This window comes from Haliotis rufescens, unplaced genomic scaffold, assembly GCF_023055435.1.
Source record: "Haliotis rufescens isolate VD_foot unplaced genomic scaffold, xgHalRufe1.0.p SCAF_50, whole genome shotgun sequence".
NCBI classification, from domain to species: domain Eukaryota; kingdom Metazoa; phylum Mollusca; class Gastropoda; order Lepetellida; family Haliotidae; genus Haliotis; species Haliotis rufescens.
In genome coordinates this window covers 2125051-2148897 of record NW_025964224.1, presented here as the reverse complement: position 1 = coordinate 2148897, position 23847 = coordinate 2125051, and the positions used below count along the sequence as shown (strand labels likewise).

Sequence of the window (23847 nt, the reverse complement as noted above, 5' to 3'; positions counted from 1 at the left end):
TTTCGAATTCTTCCCCGGAAAAGGAAATGATTACGGACGGGCAGACGGACGGACATACAGACTGGCTTATCGCTATTTCCCCCCGCATTATATGCCTGGGGGAATAAAATACTCTTAAAGTAAATTAATTGATCGTTACTTTGTCTAGATTTGCAAATATTTGATCATTTTAAGATTCCCTCTCTACAACGACCACCTGGTTGATATATGCAGGTTTTATTAAAGGGTCTATGACCCCGGACCCTGTTAACCTGATTTATATCAAACTTACTGTAGTATAAAGGTTATCTTGTGATACACTACAACGTGGCCTCATTCCGTTACTGTCCTACTCGAAAGGGTACACGGGAATCACGCAGCCCAACGCTAACACCGTATTCGTGCGTGCGTGATTCCCGTGCACCCTTTTGAGTTGAGTTGATTGGTTCAACTGTGTCATATGGTCCTGTGACGCAGGGGTAGCATTATGCAGATGGCTGTTTCAATGAATACTCGTTCCACCCCTGACGAACAGGTCTGGTTGTTGATGAAATATAGTGATAGCTAAATAGACAGATTTTTTATTCATGCACCGATTGTCTTTAAATGTTACATCCAGTTATGTATGACTGTTTAATAATCTCATACCAACTTTGACTGGAGTAGGTCTGATAGTTTTTCAGATATTGTAGTAAACGTCGGTACCTTAAATTACCTTCCAGACTATACTTTTTAACGACTGCACCAAAAACGTCCTGAAATCACACTCATTTTCTCATCAAAGTTGAATCCACACATTCAAACTGTGCACGTACTGTGTATATTTACACTGCATCCGGATATGTCAACGAGGTCCGCCGTGTATAAACATGAATATTCACTACTGAGTGTCAAATGGTGTTTGCTTTGTTATGTTGCATACAACTTTTTTGAAACCCAGACGTGCCATCACACTTTTGGCTGACGGGGACGCGTGAACGTTGCCAGCGAACTTTCGGGACAGGTTAGTTGAATTTGCTTTTTATGTAATCTTAGTTTCGGGTCTAAATCTAACAAGCCTCTTCAAATGTAGGTTTTCCATACTTAATTCAGTTTAAAGAGTAAAATTCGTTTCGTACCAATACACAGGAGGACGAAGAAGGAAGTATCTCACTTCCGAAACACGGATTCTTAAAGTTCAACATCCAGTACCTATATTTTAGTTGAAACACCCTTGGTTTCTGTGTGGCTCGGGGCGGTCGGGTAGCCTAGTGGTTAAAGCGTTCGCTCGTCACGCCGAAGACCCGGGTTGGATTCCCGAAATGGGTACAATGTGTGAAGCCTATTTCTGGTGTCCTCCGCCCAGATGTTGCTGGAATATTGATAAAAGCGGCGTAAAACCATGCTCACTGACTGTGTGGCTCGCTCGAATTAGGGAATATCAATATGATTTTTATTTAGCATCTGAAATAAGTCAACATTCAACAACAGCTGATAAATCATCTTGCAGAAAATAATCACTTCTGTATTTTTTAAACGTTTTAAGAAGTCACGTTCTGAGAACAATCCTTGTCATACCATGGTTGGGATCGATGTCAACAGGACAGGTTATCAGCTTCTTAAGGCCAGCAGCTTTACAAATGGCATCAGTAAACAATTCAATGGCGCCATTAATATCAGTCATAATTACCTTTAAACCGACACGTGAAGACCCGGGGTAGAATAGGTCTTCAGCAACCCATGCTTGCCGTAAAAGGCGACTAACAGGATCGGCTGGTCAGGCTCGCTGACTTAGCTGATGCATGTCATCGTATCCAAATTGCGTGGATCGATGCTCATGATGGCAATCACTGGATTGTCTGGTCCAGACTCGATTACTTACAGATCGCCAGCTGTAATATTGCTGAGTGTGGCGTTAAAAATAAAACAAAACAAAAATAGCTCTAAACCTTTTTGAAACAAACTAATTCTGTTGACTGAATGTGAAGTTTCCCCGAACAGCTTGGCCTAGGTGTCGTCACGATGAAATGAAAATCAGCTTCACAATCTCGTGCAGCTCTATCTTGCTCGTGCCGCCTTGGTAGACTGAAATGAACACACTACGGGTCGGTGATCTGAGTCACCTCTGTCAATGTCAAAACAACCACACAGTGTAAATATACCAGGTGAACATAAAACATAATCTTTGACACTATTTCCCCATCTTCCCGAAGCAAGTGAGTTAACTGACTATAAAAGCCCAGTTTCCACCCTTGCCGAACTAGGCGTCAATTATGGAGTTATATTCTGGCTGGACAAACGAGTCTATACAATCAAAATCGTGCAACGAAATCGAAATCCGAATCGTGAACTGTCATGCAGATTTCGGTCGATTGCAGGGTTTGCAAAACATGTCCATCGCAAATTTCGTTGTCAACAGATATTTTCTAAATCTTTTCATGTTTTTAATCAAGGTGCTCACGCGATTTGATGCACTTCGCGATGTAAGACTAGTTTTATCACAATATAGATCTTGATTACCGATCAGATCGTCTTGACTGGGCGCCGCTGTTTTGTTTGAAGCGAGTGCAAGTGATACGAGAATTGGAATCTGATTGGTCCATAGCAGGGGCATAGAAGGGACACAACTCGTAATAGCCACAGGTGGCGCTATGATAGAGCCCAGAAATTCCAATCTAGTTCGGCAAGGGTGGAAACTGGACTTTATAGTCAGTTAATTCCCTTGCCTCGGGAAGATGCTATTTCCCAGGTGACTGACGTATGTTAAGTATCCGACCCTTTATCCGACCGTTCATGATAAATAGGGTTCTAGCTAATTAGAGTCTAGCACACCAATCAAGCAGACTTTTCCTGTTTGAATAACAACTTTATCTCAGAGTGTCTATCAATATCTACACTTTCAAACATCACTTGAATCTCCTCAAGCCCAAGGACACCAGCAACATTATCAGAGTTCTCACCCGTTCTGGCATTATAATCGCCACCACGGACCAAGTGATAACCAAATACTTTTATAGCAGACAACAGCGACTCGACAAATAGAGACATACCACACTTGCTGGGCTTCCCATCATACTAAGTTGAACCAACCGGGTTAAATACACAGACGCTATCAACAGTTCCTTATCTTGAAGACCGCCTCCGTGGTCTAGTGGTAGAGCATCCGCCCGGAGAGCGGAATGTCCGGGGTTCGATCCCCGGCCGCGTCATACCAAAAGACGTTAAAAGATGGTACTTGTTGTTACCCTGCCTCACGCTCGGCATTAAAGGGCTAAAACAAGAACTGGTCGGCTCGGAGTCAGTATACTGTGTCTGAGTGGGTTATTCATGTTAAACTGCGGCATGGTATCTCAGTGTGCTAGCACTATAAATCGGCATCAGTCCGGACTAGTACAAGCAGCCACACACACACGTGCATGCACGTCGCTATATAAGTGCAATAATCTTGGACGCGACGTTAAGCCCAATTTCACCTCACCTCACCTCACCTTGTCTTGAGTTTTTTATCTAGAAAAGTAAAAATGACATTATAAAAGTTCTAGCCAATTTTCTACATTATTTTTATATATATACCTCGTCAAAAGTATCGCAACACCAAATTTGAAATGTAATTGCGTGTTCATTTACTGTATTGAGATTTCCAAATGGTACACTGTGTTTTAACACATCATCATCCTGTAGAATGGTAGCCTCTTTAACTGCCCCACCTTGTGGGTGCGTTTATTCGAACCGTATGCACACCTAAGGGGTTTCTATAGAGAAATTCATCTTTGATGACAGAAAGTTCATGCGTCTTTACTGCTATTTGTTCTGAATGATAATTCTACCAATTTGAAAGTCATTCTTGGGAACGATTGTAACTGAAATGCTTAAGCATACTATTCCAGAAAATGAAAGATTGCAAATCATAGGCATGCACCAAACTGTCATGTCGGGCTATTGCCACCGTGTTGAAGATTTACCATGCTGTCATAAGTAGACGCTTTAGAAGACACACATTGCCTGTATATGTGGGACATGTGCGGGACTTGCAGAGATCAGGACGACCACGGGAGACCAGTGCCAGAGAGGACTGGGTCCGTGTACGTCAAGCTAAATGGCTGCCAACTTCAACTTGCAATGTTCTTCGTCATCGCATGCATACCCACAACAGAGTGGCCCGTAGCACCATTAGACGTTGACTGAAGGCAGCAGGATCAAGGGCCAGAAGACCAATAAGACGTCCATTCCTCTCACCTCAACACATGCGGGACCGTTTAGCCTGGAGCAGGCTGAAGCATACTGGAACTCGAGGTCATTGAGGAGGATTCATTGTTCTGACGGGAGTCGTGTTTATTGCACAACACTGATGGTAGGACTCGTGTCTGGAGGTAAAGGGGAACATCTTATGATCAGCGCAACGTCCACGAAACAGTGGGTTGTGGTGGCGGCTCAGTGATGGTATGGGGATGTTGCTCCTTTGATTGTAAACTTGATTTGGTAACAGTTCAGGAGACATTAAATGGACAAAGGTACCACGATACTATATTGGACGGTTTGTATTGCCCCTCTTTTTCTGCACAGTGCACTTGCCACACGTCCTGTCTTAATGGACGGCAATGCCCAACCCCACCGAACAGAGCTGTCACTGACCGCATCCAGAACCAAGCCACTAAAACTCTGCCTTGGCCTTCTCGATACATTTATGGGATCAGTTGGGACGTAGGGTTAGAGCCAGGGACTCTCCAATACAGAATCGCTTAGAATTGACCTTGGCATTGCATCAGGAATGGCAACACGTTCCTCAGTTGGGAATCAGGGGTCTGGTTTTGGGCACGAGGAGGCGTCGTGCGGATGTGATCTGTGTAGGTTGATCATTCAACTGTGACATGGGTACAACGTTACTAAAACGCACGCACACACGCATGCACGCACGCACGCACGCACATATGCACGCCACTATATGAGAACATTTTATCTTAGACGCGACGTTACACCCCATGTTACATCACGTCATGTTGTTTGGGAATGTGGGAAGGTGAATGTGACAGGTTAACGTCTGTCTCAATGTGTGTTGACGTCAACACGATGCATTTGTTTTCGTCACACTCCTATTCTATTCCATGTGTGCCACCAAATGGGGAGACGCATGGCAATGAGCGGGAGGCCCCCGGCGTTATACGACACAGCATATGCAGTTATCTGACCTTGCTCGTAACCGTCGTTCTCACAATTAATCGTCCAAACACTGCCTGGGGTCACGTACTGTTTGTAAGGATAAAGATGTGCTCGTTCTTTTGATGCGTCAACACATGGAAAAGAACATTTTGCAGATAGACTTACACGTTTTGAAGGTACATTGTAAGTAAATAGTTTGGCTTCCGTTCATCGCCTCAAGTATATCCATCGCTGGTGAAGTTACTCTTACTTCACGAGGGGATAAACCTGATACTGAAATAAAACGAGTGCATTGTTCTATTCGGGACGTATTGTTATACGCGGAAGCATCATAGCGGCTGAGAAAAGCGTCAAACTTACGACGTCCGCACACATAGTATGGCCTTCGAAACATTATATTACCCAACTACAGGATATGTATGACAGTTACCTGTCACTTCCAAATATTCTTAACTGCAAAAATGTCAATGTAATAAAACTGACTTCTGTATACCTGTATAAGATATTTAAATTTAGAAAAACGTGACTAGATTTATATTGTACTGACATTGTAATATAGGCCATATGGCCCACATTACCGGTGAATCTGTCTGTCTGTCTGTCTGTATGCCTTCAAATTTAATAAACAAAATAAAATAAAACCTTTCCATGTTAATAAAAAATCTCTGTCAAAACGATTCCATTGTATGATTCCGAGAATCGTGAGAATGAGTTTATTGCAGGATTATTTGAGTATAAATGATAATGTATGAAAATGGTGTATTATATGTTTACATGTATGTAACCTATTAACCATTGTGTGTAAATTAGTTTTATTTTTGTGTAAATCCTGTATTACATTCTTGTAAATATTCATTGTGTATATGATACATGTGTGTAAATGATAGATGATAAGTGTGTAAATGATAGATGACATGTGTGTAAATGATAGATGACATGTGTGTAAATGATAGATGATATGTGTGTAAATGATAGATGATATGTGTGTAAATGATAGATGATATGTGCGTAAATGATAGATGATATGTGTGTAAATGATAGATGATATGTGTGTAAATGATAGATGATGTGTGTAAATGATAGATGATATGTGTGTAAATGATAGATGATATGTGTGTAAATGATAGATGATATGTGTGTAAATGATAGATGACATGTGTGTAAATGATAGATGATATGTGTGTAAATGATAGATGATATGTGTGTTAATGATAGATGACATGTGTGTAAATGATAGATGATATGTGTGTAAATGATAGATGATATGTGTGTAAATGATAGATGATATGAATGTAAATGATAGATGACATGTGTGTAAATGATAGATGACGTGTGTAAATGATAGATGATATGTGTGTAAATGATAGATGATATGTGTGTAAATGATAGATGATATGTGTGTAAATGATAGATGATATGTGTGTAAATGATAGATGATATGTGTGTAAATGATAGATGATATGTGTGTAAATGATAGATGATATGTGTGTAAATGATAGATGACTAGTGTGTAAATGATAGATGATATGTGTGTAAATGATAGATGATATGTGTGTAAATGATAGATGATAAGTGTGTAAATGATAGATGATATGAATGTAAATGATAGATGATATGTGTGTAAATGATAGATGATATGAATGTAAATGATAGATGATATGTGTGTAAATGATAGATGATATGTGTGTAAATGATAGATGACATGTGTGTAAATGATAGATGATATGTGTGTAAATGATTGATGACATGTGTGTAAATGATAGATGATATGTGTGTAAATGATAGATGATATGTGTGTAAATGATAGATGACATGTGTGTAAATGATAGATGATATGTGTGTAAATGATAGATGACATGTGTGTAAATGATAGATGATATGTGTGTAAATGATAGATGATATGTGTGTAAATGATAGATGATATGTGTGTAAATGATAGATGATATGTGTGTAAATGATAGATGATATGTGTGTAAATGATAGATGATATGTGTGTAAATGATAGATGATATGTGTGTAAATGATAGATGATATGTGTGTAAATGATAGATGATATGTGTGTAAATGATAGATGATATGTGTGTAAATGATAGATGACATGTGTGTAAATGATAGATGATATGTGTGTAAATGATAGATGACTAGTGTGTAAATGATAGATGATATGTGTGTAAATGATAGATGATATGTGTGTAAATGATAGATGATATGTGTGTAAATGATAGATGATATGTGTGTAAATGATAGATGATATGTGTGTAAATGATAGATGACATGTGTGTAAATGATAGATGACATGTGTGTAAATGATAGATGATATGTGTGTAAATGATAGATGATATGTGTGTAAATGATAGATGATATGTGTGTAAATGATAGATGATATGTGTGTAAATGATAGATGATATGTGTGTAAATGATAGATGATATGTGTGTAAATGATAGATGATATGTGTGTAAATGATAGATGACATGTGTGTAAATGATAGATGATATGTGTGTAAATGATAGATGATATGTGTGTAAATGATAGATGACATGTGTGTAAATGATAGATGACATGTGTGTAAATGATAGATGATATGTGTGTTAATGATAGATGATATGTGTGTAAATGATAGATGATATGTGTGTAAATGATAGATGATATGTGTGTAAATGATAGATGATATGTGTGTAAATGATAGATGATATGTGTTTAAATGATAGATGATATGTGTGTAAATGATAGATGATATGTGTGTAAATGATAGATGATATGTGTGTAAATGATAGATGACATGTGTGTAAATGATAGATGATATGTGTGTAAATGATAGATGATATGTGTGTAAATGATAGATGATATGTGTGTAAATGATAGATGATATGTGCGTAAATGATAGATGATATGTGTGTAAATGATAGATGACATGTGCGTAAATGATAGATGATATGTGTGTTAATGATAGATGATATGTGCGTAAATGAAAGATGATATGTGTGTAAATGATAGATGATATGTGTGTAAATGATAGATGGTATGTGTGTAAATGATAGATGACATGTGTGTAAATGATAGATGACATGTGTGTAAATGATAGATGATATGTGTGTAAATGATAGATGATATGTGTGTAAATGATAGATGATATGTGTGTAAATGATAGATGACATGTGTGTAAATGATAGATGATATGTGTGAAATGATAGATGATATGTGTGTAAATGATAGATGATATGTGTGTAAATGATAGATGACATGTGTGTAAATGATAGATGACATGTGCGTAAATGATAGATGATATGTGGGTAAATGATAGATGACATGTGTGTAAATGATAGATGACATGTGTGTAAATGATAGATGATATGTGTGAAATGATAGATGATATGTGTGTAAATGATAGATGATATGTGTGTAAATGATAGATGACATGTGTGTAAATGATAGATGACATGTGCGTAAATGATAGATGACATGTGTGTAAATGATAGATGACATGTGTGTAAATGATAGATGACATGTGTGTAAATGATAGATGACATGTGTGTAAATGATAGATGATATGTGTGTAAATGATAGATGATATGTGTGTAAATGATAGATGATATGTGTGTAAATGATAGATGATATGTGTGTAAATGATAGATGATATGTGTGTAAATGATAGATGATATATGTGTTAATGATAGATGATATGTGCGTAAATGATAGATGATATGTGTGTAAATGATAGATGATATGTGTGTAAATGATAGATGATATGTGTGTAAATGATAGATGATATGTGTGTAAATGATAGATGACATGTGTGTAAATGATAGATGATATGTGTGTAAATGATAGATGACATGTGTGTAAATGATAGATGATATGTGCGTAAATGATAGATGATATGTGTGTAAATGATAGATGATATGTGTGTAAATGATAGATGATATGTGTGTAAATGATAGATGATATGTGTGTTAATGATAGATGATATGTGTGTAAATGATAGATGATATGTGTGTAAATGATAGATGATATGTGTGTAAATGATAGATGACATGTGTGTAAATGATAGATGATATGTGTGTAAATGATAGATGATATGTGTGTAAATGATAGATGATATGTGCGTAAATGATAGATGATATGTGTGTAAATGATAGATGATATGTGTGTAAATGATAGATGATATGTGTGTAAATGATAGATGACATGTGTGTAAATGATAGATGATATGAATGTAAATGATAGATGATATGTGTGTAAATGATAGATGATATGTGTGTAAATGATAGATGATATGAATGTAAATGATAGATGATATGTGTGTAAATGATAGATGATGCTATGTGTGTTGCCAAGCTACATCTATGGGGAACAACTCACTCCCCTCTGAAAAATAACGACATCCAGTATATGACGTCATCACGTTGCGAGCGAATGTTGGAATCTCCAGAATTGAACAATGTTTTATCGTTAATTAAACCACGCTTCGTTCTTCATTGTTCTTTGCGATTTATTGCATAGCTATCTTATATATTATCATATGTGTGTAAATTATTTATCATATGTGTGTGAATGACGTATATGTCTCTTTATGATCTTTAAATATTGTGTAAATAATTTATTGTGTGCAACAGAAATATCACATTTGTGCAAATACATGATACAACTACTCTGCCACTTGCACAGGAAGGCGACAATGCTTGTCGTAAGTGGATCGGGGGGTCTGGCTCGCTGACTTGGTTGATGCATGTCAATGTATACCAATAGCGTGGATTGATGCTCATGATGTCAATCACTGGATTGTCTGGTCCAGTCTCGATTATTTACAGACCGCCGTCATATAGCTGTAATATTGCTGAGTGCGGCGTTAAACAACAAATAAACCTTGAACTTGCAAAGAGCACGTGGAACAGGGACAGCTTAAACAACAAAGGCACTATGGCGTTGTTCCCTAACCTGTATTTCCAGATCCCTGAACAGACACAAAGATGTACAGTGATAAGATAATAGACGGTGTTGGGGGAATGTCCCGGTTCCAGATCATGATCCTTGGTTTCGTCCTCGGTGTTAAGACTATCATAGCATGGGGAATGTTGATGATGTCGTTCGCAGGGGTTTCGCCTGAACAATGGTGGTGCAGGGACGTCGACAGTGATGTTACTGTGAACGTCAGCATCAGCAACTACACTGGCCTTAAGGAATGTCCGGCATCAGACAACGACACCACCTGCACCTTTGTGTACAGCCAGGAGAAGGACACGGTCATCAATGAGGTAAGTGAGTTAGTTTAGTCTTGAAGCAAAATTTCAGCAAAACACGACATGGGCACGATTGGTTTCATACATTGTTTCCGTGTGGGGAACCAAACCCTGGTCATCAGCTAGTGACCAAAGCCTTTAACAACTAGCTATGTTAATAGTTCTTAATTAGTTTAACTTGACAGGCTTATCTGTTTTGTCAGCAAGTGTTGCCAAGTCGTCTAAGGTGTCGCAATTCGCTGTGAGGAGAAACGCCTCTTATGATCTCGAGTTCGAATCCCGGTTCGCCCTCTCAGTAATATTGTGGAGTATCAGGGGTGCAAGGATGGCCCAGTTGTCAGGGATACCCAAGAGTTTATATCCCTCTGGCGCATCTGTTACCTGTGATCGCGGGTTCCAATCCCTGATTATATACTGAACAACAAAAGTTCCTGTGATTTAATGCGAAGTTATGTTCTTCGTGTCACGGAATGGACCAGGCGTCGCACAAAGTCCTGTGGGATTCTGTCCATATCTTCTGGGGCATGTTTCGAAGTTCCTGGAGTGTATGTGGAACACGTGGTTGACGTCGAAGGCGCCGATCCATCTCATCCCACATGTGCTCGAGTGGTGAGAGATCAGGGCAGCGAGCCGGCCAGGGCATGACATTCACGTTGTTTTGTTGAAGAGAATCCTGAACAAGTCGAGCAATATGAGGCCGGGCGTTGTCATATTGAAAGGTATTGCCTGGGCCATGACGACGCAAAAACGGTAGAACAACAGGGCCGATGATCTCATCGCGGTAGCGCTGTCCATTGAGATTTCCCTCTACCACCATCAAACGGGTCCTCCGTCTTGCTGTAATCGCACCCCATACCATAACGCTGCCGCCCCCGAACCGATCTTCTTCCATGACCCCCGATTGACGTAACATTCACCTCGACGTCGGTACACTCGAATCCGTCCATCGCTGTTGCTGAGGTGAAAACGAGACTCGTCAGTGAATAGAACTTGTCCCCACTGCGTGGCCGTCCAGCGTAGACGTTGTCTGCACCACTGTAGACGTGCTTGGCGGTGGTTTCCTGTCAAAATGGGACGTCTGGCGGGTCTTCTGGCGACAATCCCTGCACATCTGAGGTGACGGCGTACGGTTTGTGAAGATATTCGTCGAAGGCCAGGGATGCTTCTTGCAGTCACTGTTGCTGGCTGGAATCGATTTCGTAGGTGTGTTGTTCGAATCCAGTTGTCTTGTCGATTATTGGTTACGCGTGGCGTGCCACTCCGAGGATGGTCATTGAATGCATTCTTCTGTTGCCAACGTTGCCATAAACACCAAATGGTGTTTCTGTGGACGTTACATTGTCTTGCAACAGCACGTTGATTCGATCCTGCTTCAAGCATACCAGGGGGGCACGGGTGGCCCAGACGTCTAAGGCGCCGCGATTCGCTGTGCAGAGTTGCGTCCCTTGGGCACGCCAGAAACCTATGATTGTGGGTTCGAATCCCGGTTCGCCCCGATTATGTTTCTAGGTGACCTGCATCACTTCAAGCTTTCCTCCCACATTAAGCTGACACGCCGTGGTATAACTGGAATACTGTTAAAAGCGGCGTTAAACCCAACTCACTCACTCACTCGCTCACTCAAGCATACCAATGGCTCGCAGACGCTCATTTTCGGACAGGCGTGGCACTTCGTAATGGTGAATAATGTTGTTGTTTTTCTGAGTGGTTGATGTCAGCACGATGCTTAACAATGCATATGGAATCCCGTTAACGCATATATTTTTTATACCCATTCTTGGATAGTGAAATGCATGGGGCTTGCATCAAAGTCAACTTTTGCATGGAATGCATGCTTTTCTGTAGCAGTTGCGTTTTTGTGACTTGACTCCATACATGTACTACAATATTGAAAACCAAACTTTACTTGTTTGAAAATTACACTTAAATATTGGTGTCACGGGAACTTTTGTTGTTGAGTATATTTGTAGGTTTGTCAGCACCAGACCCGTTACTCATCATTTACTGCTTTTCTCCAGTATCAAGATGACACGCCGTGATATTACTGAAACAGCATGCTAAGCGGCCACGAACCAAAGTAACTAACTCACTTTTGTTCGAGATACATACATTTTGGTATGATATTGTTATGTGTCGATTTCCAGTTTGAAACAACATGTTAACCCAGAAATCTGTACATAAAAGAACTTAGTGTGAAACCAACAACCAACCAACAAATGGTATACACTCAACAATTCATGTACTACACTTTTAACTAGGTTTACAAATCAATGCAAATTACTGCACAGCAATTATAATTGCAGTATGCAATAGAGTGGTGCTACAATGTACAATGGCAGTATGCAATAGAGTGGTGCTACAATGTATAATGGCAGTATGCAATAGAGTGGTGGTACAATGTTCAATGGGAGTATGCAATAGAGTGGTGGTACAATGTACAATGGCAGTATGCAATAGAGTGGTGGTACAATGTACAATGGGAGTATGCAATAGAGTGGTGGTACAATGTACAATGGCAGTATGCAATAGAGTGGTGCTACAATGTACAATGGCAGTATGCAATAGAGTGGTAGTACAATGTACGATGGCAGTATGCAATAGAGTGGTGCTACAATGAACAATGGCAGTATGCAATAGAGTGGTGCTACAATGTACAATGGCAGTATGCAATAGAGTGGTGGTACAATGTACGATGGCAGTATGCAATAGAGTGGTGGTACAATGAACAATGGCAGTATGCAATAGAGTGGTGCTACAATGTACAATGGCAGTATGCAATAGAGTGGTGCTACAATGTACGATGGCAGTATGCAATAGAGTGGTGGTACAATGTACAATGGCAGTATGCAATAGAGTGGTGGTACAATGTACAATGGCAGTATGCAATAGAGTGGTGCTACAATGTACAATGGGAGTATGCAATAGAGTGGTGGTACAATGTACAATGGGAGTATGCAAAAGAGTGGTGGTACAATGTACAATGGGTGTTCAATGGGAGTATACAATAGAGTGGTGGTACAATGTACAATGGGAGTATGCAATAGAGTGGTGCTACAATGTACAATGGGAGTATGCAATAGAGTGGTGGTACAATGTACAATGGGAGTATGCAATAGAGTGGTGGTACAATGTTCAATGGGAGTATGCAATAGAGTGGTGCTACAATGTACAATGGGAGTATGCAATAGAGTGGTGGTACAATGTACAATGGGAGTATGCAATAGAGTGGTGGTACAATGTACAATGGGAGTATGCAATAGAGTGGTGCTACAATGTTCAATGGGAGTATCAAATACAAAATATGATGGCAGTGGTGATATACAAAAGTTTAGTGATAATAATATTCACCTATCCACAATAGTGGTCAGGCTTCCGAGACAGGCATAGGCTGGGAAGCCGGGGTAAGTGATCTCCACACGAAAGCTGGTCTTGATGTAATGTCAGATGAAATGTGAGATGCAAGAGGCACGCACTCGTTCACTAATATAGCCTAAACACCTCTCAGAACATTATCTGACGATCCACACCACCAGAAGTTTACACATCACACTAGCATCTACATATAGTATCTTCCTCACTACCGCTTACATTAAATAGTACTATATTCCTGACAACTTGTCCAAACACAATGCAATGAACTTCTACCGAATCTCAACAAAAACAATGCAATACAATCAGTCATAGCTTTACAATAAATTACACTGTCATATAACAATATGAAAACTGAAACATAGGTATATATATATATAACAGGCTCCCGCACCTTTTATATGAAATGATTTGTTTAATACATTGTTGGTTGTCACTGTATGACTGATATACAGCAGATGCAACGTAACATTATAACTTCGTCTAAATAATCGAGTCAGAACAGGAACGAAAACAATTGTGGGGAACGAAGAAAATGACCACCCGATCCGTTTAGTTGCCTCTCACACAATTAGCATAGGTAACTGGTAACGTATTCGAATTTCTAACCCAGAGTGAGTGAGTTGGGTTTTACATCGCTTTCAGCAATATTCCAGTAATTCAACGGCAGGGACACTAGTAAATGACTTCACATATTGTACCCGTGTGGGGAATCGAACCCGGGCTTTCGGTGTAACGAGCGAACGCTTTAGCCACTGGGCTATTTCGTCACCTCTTCTAATCCCATGGAGTTACATGTAAAAGAATCGAGCTTTCTTGTATTATCTTGAACATTATTTCGTGTTTTTTTGTCTCGCCAGTGGAATCTGCTGTGTGATATGAAAGGGATCAAGCCATTAATTACAGCAATACAGATGGCAGGGGTGCTGATAGGGGCGTTACTCAGTGGCCAGTCCGCTGATGTCATCGGGAGAAAGAAGACTTTGTACATCTCACTGTTCCTGCATGCAGGATTCAACTTGGTAGCAGCGTTTTCAATCTCATGGGAGATGTTCATCGTGATCAGGTGATAATACAATTCACATGCAACTAAAATGAAATAATTAACATTCTGATAAGCAGTGTATATTCATCCATTCTTAAGGGGAAATAGAAATGCTTTCCTTCGAAGATAATTCATCCAGTCATTGAGCTAAGTTTGTAAAATGGTGCTACTCTTCACGGAGATCTTATGTTCTGACAAAAATAATGAAACCGTACTCCCTTGTCATATAAATAAAAGTGACAAAAACATTTCCGTAATCATAAGAAACCTCTGCTAAAAGCAGCGACCACTGTACGATTCCTACTCTATCATAAGTATGTGTTGATGAATCACTATCAAATAGTGATGATACCAGGTGCTCGCGAAAAGATGTGCGTATTCTGACCACTGGTGGTACCAGTAACAAACACGAGCACTTTCTACTAGGTTGGCTGTGCCTATTTAGAAGCCACAAGAGGGTGATTCGAGGCCCTTTCGACCTGAATTGTTTCTAACTTACTTCCCAAGTGCGGTTGTGATACATATTTGGAAAGGCCGAATTCCTGCCAGCTTCCAGAACTATTTTGGGATCCAGAACGACGACGGTCTTCTTTCACGTCAGTCAACAGTGAACAACCGCTACATTAAACACGATCCCTAACTGATGTAAATTACTCGAACACAACTTTTCTTTTTCTAGACAAAACGACTTCATTATTTTTATCAGAACTTCCTTTGAATATTTGGTAACTATATACGGATAGAAGAACATTGTACTCTTGAATGGTTGCATGACTGAAACGTAAATGTTGCAGATTTTTCATTGGGTTGATGGTTGGTGCTGTGCTGGTGGTATGCTTCCCCTACACCATGGAGTTTATAGGAACACGTTGGCGCCCGGTGTCCATCTCCCTTCCCTTCTGGGCTGGTGGATCTGCTCTACTGGCCTTGTCATGTTGGTTGCGTCCAAACTGGTCGAATCTACACATCATTCTGGCAGCCCTGCACATCCCATTTTTTTTTGGATACATGTAAATTTACTTCGTTCCACACAATTTTTTTAAAGATAAACCACGATCGTCATAATAAAACGCACAAAAGTTCTGTCGTAATCAATGTGACTTTTTGAAATTTAAAAAAATAAAAGATTTGGTGAATAATTTTGTTTTGTTTAGTTCTGGGTGATTTCATACCATGGTAAACCAACAAACATTATTATACATTTTGTTAATTTAAGACGCCAGTGCCTTTATGATAATGTACAGTATGTGCATTTGTAAACTGCAATATATTTTAAGAACCTAAATGCATTGTCCTTAGGTTTGTGCCAGAAAGTTTGCGGTGGCTGGCAGTTCATGGTAAGCTGGAGGAGGCGGAGAAGGTGGTGGATCAGATGGCCCGCTACAACAACAGAGAGAAGCCAGCCAACACTGCCATTCTACTGAAGAAACTGTACGAAGAAGAAAACAGTGCCAGAGATTCGAATCGGAAATACAACTATTTGGACATTTACCGTGGCTGGAGTATTTGCCGTGTATCTGTGGTCCACCAACTTGTGTGGTAAGTGAACAATAAAAACGTTTATAAAAAAAACAAACTTGTGTGGTAAGTTGATCTATAACGACACGTGTACTCAACGCTCCAAAACACTGTCTAAGTGTAAACGTTATCGTGCCTAGTTAAGAAAATGACATTTCATATTTGAGGTCACCGTCAAATCCAATGGTTTCAACATGACAAGTGCCCTTCATAATAGGCTAATGAACAAACGCACGAACACACTCATATCTTATTCCTGTTAGACCTTCTCAAATGAATATATATTCATAGATATGTGTTCCAGGTTTTTAAATGGTATACACATCCTAATGATCAATCATGATTATTGTTATTTTTAGAAATATATAATTCACATGTTTCATCCATACAAGCCGCCAACCTATGCTTGCCGTAAAAGGCAACTATGCTTGTCGTAAGAGGCGACTAACGGGATCTGGTGGTCAGGCTCGCTGACTTGGTTGATGTCATCGATCCAAATTGCGTGGATCGATGCTCATGATGTCAATCGCTGGATTGTCTGGTCCAGACTCCATTATTTACAGACCGCCGTCATAGAGCTGTAATATTGCTGAGTGCGGCGTAAAACAACAAACAAACCAAGAAACAAGCCGATACCACAATCTTGCCATACCAAAGTGCATTGTTGACCCAGGATGACCATGTCCTTCACGTACTATGGCATCTCCTTCGGGGTAGGACGCTTGACCGGGAACCTCTACCTCAACATGTTCCTTGTCTCCATTGTTTCTGTGCCAAGCAACGTACTGGCATTTTTCATGAACAACAGGTTGGAATTCTTTATATAATACTCAAAACATGTTAAAGAAGACCTACAATTGAAATGTTGTGTGTTGCAATACCTACAACAGGTTAATAACATACAATAATAATAATATATACAGAATACCATCATAGCAATTTTTATAGTCATAAAAAGATACCTAAAACGAAATTTGCCTGTTTAGGATATATTTAGATATTTCTAGTGTCATACTGTATAATAATTGTCCCACCTGACCAAGAGCAAAACACCTTGTACTTTTGGCCATGGGGCCTCAGATGCCAAGAACATATCTTGCTTTGCTTGTCTTTGTAGATAGTGTGTCAAGTGACCAATGCTATGAATTTATTTTACATGAAAAATTTACCCCTTTTGTTGAAAAATCCTTGTGAATCTGATCATTTTAGAATTGGACGTCGATGGACAGGATTCTCGTTCTTCGTATTGGCCACGTCTGGAGCGTTTGGAGTCGCTATTGTATCAAGATGTGGTATGTATTTGACATGTATTGTTAAGTACATAGTTAACCGTAGATAACACACATTTCAATTATTGAAGAAATGTAAGTTACGAGTTTTGATGACACCACAACAGTGACAATGCATCTCTTGTGCTCAGATACATATAACATGTCATCTGATGTTATTGCTGTGTCCAATGAGGCTTAATGGTTATATATCTGGGTGCACGCCGTATGTAATTAAATTTATCTAGCTTTAATTAGTTTCATTTTTAATATTTTTGCATTCAGTTAACATTGCAATAATGTATTAACTTTGTTGAGACAATTGATGAATAAACATGGATGTTCTGTGATCTTATGTCATCGACATGTATTTGGACCTAAGGCGTTTGATGAAGTGTGGTACAATTATATCTCGATAAATGTAGAGATACAAGTTATACATGAGTGCCGTTTGTTATACATGAGTGTCGTGTGAACTACACGTACCTCGAGATTAGCACAGGTGCCTGGGCCGTGGATTTCTGGACCTTGGGTGGAAAATGAAATGGTCCGTTTGCACGAAATCGAACTCTTAAGACAGAGGTCTCTGGCAGTTTTATATTTCTGTGTTTTCTCGCACCTGCATCTTCATATCCCGATACCGCTATAAATATTATATCTTGCAGTTGCCTCGGAAAGTATCCGGGGAGCGGCAATCGTAACACTGGCGCTTATCTGTAGACTTGGAGTCGCCTCAGCCTGGTCGTGCTTCCTGGTGTTCACCAGTGAGTCCTACCCCACCGTTATCAGGTATAGACTTCCAGCTGCACCATGGAGTGAAGGAAGCCATAAACAGGAATACATGCATCGCTATTAATGCCTCAGGTTTTACCCCACTCAGTACATTGTTCGCTGGATCTGCAGAAACATTCGGCTTCTTACAGTGACAACAACACAACAACCAAGTAGAATATATATAGTTTGAGTATACGTTGGATGAAGTGTGGTACAATTATATCTCGATGAATGTAGAGATACAAGTTATACATGAGTGCCGTTTGAACTACACTTACGAGTATACGTAATATTATATACAATTTGAGTATACGTACATTTGTATACGTCAGCCATGAACTTGATAAGCTATGTTGTTGGAGAAAGTCAGTCGTAATGTCGGACAGAATCCAGCCAATACGTTTCTTGTTTGTGAAGTCTTGATGCCATGGACAATCAAATAAATATACATGTAATCTTTCCCAAGCCTCTGTTATATTTAGCGGAATTAAAAACGAAAAGAATATCATTTATAAGGACTGATACTAGAAATAAGCTTTACCATAACATATCGCCACAATGAAAGGATTAAATAGTTATTGTCTCTGAAATACTACCTGCACGTTTATCGTAGGTTTGTTTGTATTAAAGCTTACTTTCTTACATCTATATTAACGTTGTACTCCTTCGCGTTCACTCTTCCAGAAACTTGGGCTATGGCGCAGCCAACACTGCTGCTCGTGTTGGGGGTATCGTGTCGCCCTATGTATTTGCTGTGGTGAGTCACATTTCACCATTTTGTCCATATGAACACGTACATGGCATGGGTGTGATGAAAGACAACGATTCTATCTACTTCCACTGAGACGATTTGGTTAATTTCATATTTTACAGACCGCCTCCGTGGTCTAGTGGTAGAGCGTCCGCCCGGAGACCGGAAGGTCTGGGGTTCGATCCCCGGTCGCGTCATACCAAAAGACGTTAAAGATGGTACTTGTTGTTGCCCTGTCTGGCGCTAGGCATTACTGGACTAAAACAAGGACTGGTCGGCCCGGAGTCAGTATACTGTGTCTGAGTGGGGTATTCATGTTAAACTGCGGCATGGTATCTCAGTGAGCTAGCACTATAAATCGGCATCAGTCCGGTTTAGTACAAGCAGCCACACAAACACACACACGTACATGCACGTCGCTATATAAGTGCAATAATCTTGGACGCGACGTTAAGCCCAATTTCACCTCACCTCATATTTTACATCAGAATGCCAGAGAGGTTCATGTTTTCCTGATATTTCTTGACGGACAAATGAACAAGTTGGAATGTACATCGAAGATACTTTCAAAATATTTCTGACAGGGATTATACTGCTACTTTGGCACAAATGACAGAAAATGACACTTGAAGAATTTACAAGTTTAACAAATGCTTCTGTTACCATTGGTTCCAATTGATCGTTTACGTTATGGAATGTTTATGAGAACTCCATCTGAGCTCGCCTATTTATCAACCCAGATAGGGTAAAGCTAATAACAATATGGGTATAGTTTTCGTGTCATATGTAAACGTTTCAAAGTGTCTGGGATCCTCTCCTTATAAATACATACACGACACCTTTGCTTCATTTGCTCAAATGGAATGGGAGCCTGATTGTTTGAAGAAAGTTATTACATGCTGTAAAGAGTTTAGAAACCGTTAGAAAGACTTCTTGCTTTTCACTGGATTTAAATACTTTCTTCAAAAGTACACTGTTTTCTCAATCGAAAATATATCAATATTTCAATATTTATAAGAACAACAATTGTGTTGATTTTGTCCGCTAACCAGATAGGTTTCGTTACAGTGAGTGAGTGAGTGAGTGAGTATGGTTTTACGCCGTTTTTAGCAATATTCCAGCAATATCACGGAACCAGAATCGAACCCGGGTCTTCGGCGTGACGAGCGAACGCTTTACCCACTAGGCTACCCAACCGCCCCGTTTCGTTACAGAGTAGATGCTCAGAAGCATTTTTCGTCATCCAATGTTCTGAACCGTCAATGCATTCCAGAGTGACATCAAGTTAACGCTTATAAATCGGAGGTTTTAACATTTGAAATTTGAAAATTCCAGACATCAAATAACCATAGCACCAACCAATATGAAAACCCACAATGTTTATTTCATCACCATGATAATACAGTAAACTGGGGTTATAACGAACACGCTTATATCGAACTGACGTATATGACGAACTGTATATTGTTGGTCCCGTCCATTTGTTGTATATGCGCTGTAGATATGTTTATAACGAACTACCGGGGCATGGGTAGCCCAGTCGTCTAAGGCGCCGCGATTCGCTGTGCAGAGTTGCGTCCCTTGAACACGCCAGAAGCCTATGATTGTGGGATCGAATCCCTCTTCGCCCCGATTGTGTTTCTAGGTTTGTCAGCACCATACCCGTGCTCGTGGGTTCACCCAAGTGGTAAACGTCTGAGACCTACATCACTTCGGGCTTTCCTCCCACATTAAGTTGACACGCCGCCACATAACTGGTACTTTAAAAGCGGCGTTAAACCCAACTCACTCACTCAATCAATTATAACAGTAGTTTACTGTACATTTAGATGGTGTATTAATTGGATAGCACTAAAACATTTAAACCAATTACCCTTGTCCCATACAACGGAAATGTACACATTCGTAACTATAGCTAGAAAATAAAAGGAACATTTGACAATACATCTACCTGTATGTTCATGATTCTGTTCTTTGTGAATTAGCAAGCAATGCAACCATTTATGATGTCGGTAATGTCATAGATTATTGAATTTCTATGTTATGGGGATATTTACAAATGGATACAAATCGCACAGATTGCTGTTTTCACGTGACAGGGACCACGTGACTGAGGTCAGGACATCTCCACGAGGAGACTTGCAATAAAACCACTTCCCGTCAATCCACATTTATTGAGTTTAAAAATATCTATAGGAAGTTCTTCGATGGCATCTATAAAAAAATCATGTACATATATATTTTGTAACTCTAATCAGGTTAATTGACCGCCTCCGTGGTCTAGTGGTAGAGCGTCCGCCCGAGGAGTGGAAGGTCCCGGGTTCGATCCCGGGCGCGTGATACCAAAAGACGTTAAAAGATGCTGCTCGGCATTTAGGGGCTAAAACAAGGACTGGTCGGCTCGGAGTCAATATACTGTGTGTTAGTGGGGTATTTATGTTAAACTGCGGCACATAACAATAAAGTCGGCATCAGTCCGAACTAATACGAGCAGTGACACATACACAAACACATATAAGTGCAATAATCTTGGACGCGACGTAAAAAAACCCATTTCACCTCATCTAATCAGCTTAATAAAAGACTGTTGTGTCGTAGACGTATATCTTTCAAAACTCAAACAAAAATGGCAAAGTTACGAAAACTGAGATATCCAAATCTGAGGCACTGAAAACACGGCTACTGGGAACACGTGCCTGAGTAATGCCAATAATGACGGTTAACGTGATATGTTGGAACTGAAAAAGAAACCCGTCTTTTTCAGGGAGGTGATGATCTTCTGCTGCCGTTTGTCATCGTGGGCTCCCTGATGTTCGCGTGCGCCATACTGTCACTGTTGACCCCGGAGACGAAGGGCATTCCGTTGGCGGATACAACAGTGAAGACCTCAGGGAAAACCAAAGTAATGGAAACAGCTGTGGATGAGAAAGTTCATTCAGAGGAACCAATCAATGAAAGAAAACTTGACAAATATATTCGCTACTAATAATATTTCCCAATTTCGGAATTCGGCAATGTGAAATGACGCACACCATTGACGCAGGATAAATATTACATTACTAAATATATACCTATCATGTTTTACTACATTTGAGATAAAATATTTGTAGCCTTAAATAAAATACATATAAACTTTTATTGTTTTCCTTCTGATAAGCTACAGTACTGACCTAATGTGTCTATTTGAAAATATATAAATGACAAACGTTATTGAAGAGTGAGTGAGTGAGTATGGTTTTACGCCGCTTTTAGCAATATTCCAGCAATATCACGGCGGGGGACACCAGAAATGGGGTTCACACATTGTACCCATGTCGGGAATCGAACCCGGGTCTTCGGCGTGACGAGCGAACGCTTTAACCACTAGGCTACCCGACCGCCCCCGTTAGTGAAAGAGTAATGTACAGGTCTTTTGCATATTTCGCTCAGTAAGACAGTGTTTGTGGGATTCATCATATTGTACAAGTCTGCAGTACAACATGCAACCGTGCACGTACATGTTATTGCTATATAAGTTAACGTATATCACCACTGATCTTACTGACTTTGTTTAATGTGCAAAAACAAAAGGTAAATACGTTCCAAATCACCTGTTTCGATTTGGCAACGTGATAGTTCGTGTGACGATACCTATATTCGTGACTATGTTCTATGCACTATTATGTAGCATAATGGATTAAATACGCCTTGTAGGGCTACACATAAGGCATTCAGGATACCCCAATGCATTGTATATTTGTATATCTTCGTGACACTGTGTTAAATAACTTCTGTCACTGGGGGAATGTAATTCTCAACTTTCCACCGACCGTATCCCAGAGCCGAAAGACTACTTCCGGTATGACGTCACTGTGTTGAGAGTTATCGGTTGTCGTTAATCGCGATAAGCTATCTTCCCGAGGCAAGAGAGTTAACTGACTTTCCAGTCCAGTTTCCACCCTTGCCGAACTAGGCTGAAATGTAATCTGTGATGTTGGAGCCGAGGTATGTAATCTGTGATGTTGGAGCCGAGGTATGTAATCTGTGATGGTGGAGCCGAGGTATGTAATCTGTGATGTTGGAGCCGAGGTATGTAATCTGTGATGGTGGAGCCGAGGTATGTAATCTGTGATGGTGGAGCCGAGGTATGTAATCTGTGATGGTGGAGCCGAGGTATGTAATCTGTGATGGTGGAGCCGAGGTATGTAATATGTGATGGTGGAGCCGAGGTATGTAATATGTGATGGTGGCGCCGAGGTATGTAATCTGTGATGGTGGAGCCGAGGTATGTAATCTGTGATGGTGGCGCCGAGGTATGTAATCTGTGATGGTGGAGCCGAGGTATGTAATCTGTGATGGTGGAGCCGAGGTATGTAATCTGTGATGGTGGAGCCGAGGTATGTAATATGTGATGGTGGCGCCGAGGTATGTAATCTGTGATGGTGGAGCCGAGAAATGTAAACCAACCTTCACTTCTTAGTTGGGGGCTGCTTGACGCCCTGCCCCATCACATTCGTTTTCTTCAGGCTGACGGGGAGGTCGGGTAGCCTAGTGGTTAAAGCGTTCGCTCGTCACGCCGAAGACCCGGGTTCGATTCCCGATATGGGTATAATGTGTGAAGCCCATTTGTGGTGTTCCCCGCCGTGATATTGCTGGAATATTGCTACTCACTCACTCACTCACTCACTCTTCAGGCTGACGGTCCTGGCATGCACTTGAGAAGTGCTCCATGAGGTTTCACAGCTAGTTCCTTTAGAGAGTTGCCAGTGCTGCGTCATCTGCGAAAAGCA

General features: G+C 40.2%; 1 protein-coding gene across 3 annotated transcripts; it reads left to right on the top strand.

Annotated features, from left to right (window-relative positions):
• Positions 1 to 879: 879 nt before the first annotated feature.
• On the top strand, positions 880 to 22214 carry LOC124126849 (solute carrier family 22 member 5-like). Of its 3 annotated transcripts, none has more exons than XM_046490380.2 (10): positions 880 to 982; positions 10064 to 10368; positions 14583 to 14788; positions 15562 to 15777; positions 16067 to 16306; positions 16959 to 17093; positions 17495 to 17577; positions 18219 to 18342; positions 19012 to 19084; positions 21843 to 22214. In XM_046490380.2, exons 2-10 carry the CDS (start codon positions 10084 to 10086, stop codon positions 22062 to 22064), a joined length of 1584 nt encoding a protein of 527 aa, XP_046346336.2. In that variant the 5' UTR covers positions 880 to 982; positions 10064 to 10083; the 3' UTR covers positions 22065 to 22214. The 3 variants fall into 3 exon arrangements, with proteins under 3 accessions (XP_046346336.2, XP_046346338.2, XP_046346335.2); XM_046490379.2 differs by lacking the exon at positions 880 to 982 and adding an exon at positions 5197 to 5298; XM_046490382.2 differs by lacking the exon at positions 10064 to 10368 and having other exon boundaries at positions 921 to 982.
• The last annotated feature ends 1633 nt before the right edge of the window (positions 22215 to 23847 follow it).

Excerpts from the sequence above, each read along its gene's own strand:
- LOC124126849 (XM_046490380.2), top strand. The coding sequence starts at position 10,084 with ATGTACAGTGATAAGATAATAGACGGTGTTGGGGGAATGTCCCGGTTC. Across the intron at positions 10,369-14,582 it reads AGGACACGGTCATCAATGAG|TGGAATCTGCTGTGTGATAT; the intron begins GTAAGTGAGTTA and ends TTGTCTCGCCAG. Across the intron at positions 15,778-16,066 it reads CCATTTTTTTTTGGATACAT|GTTTGTGCCAGAAAGTTTGC; the intron begins GTAAATTTACTT and ends CATTGTCCTTAG.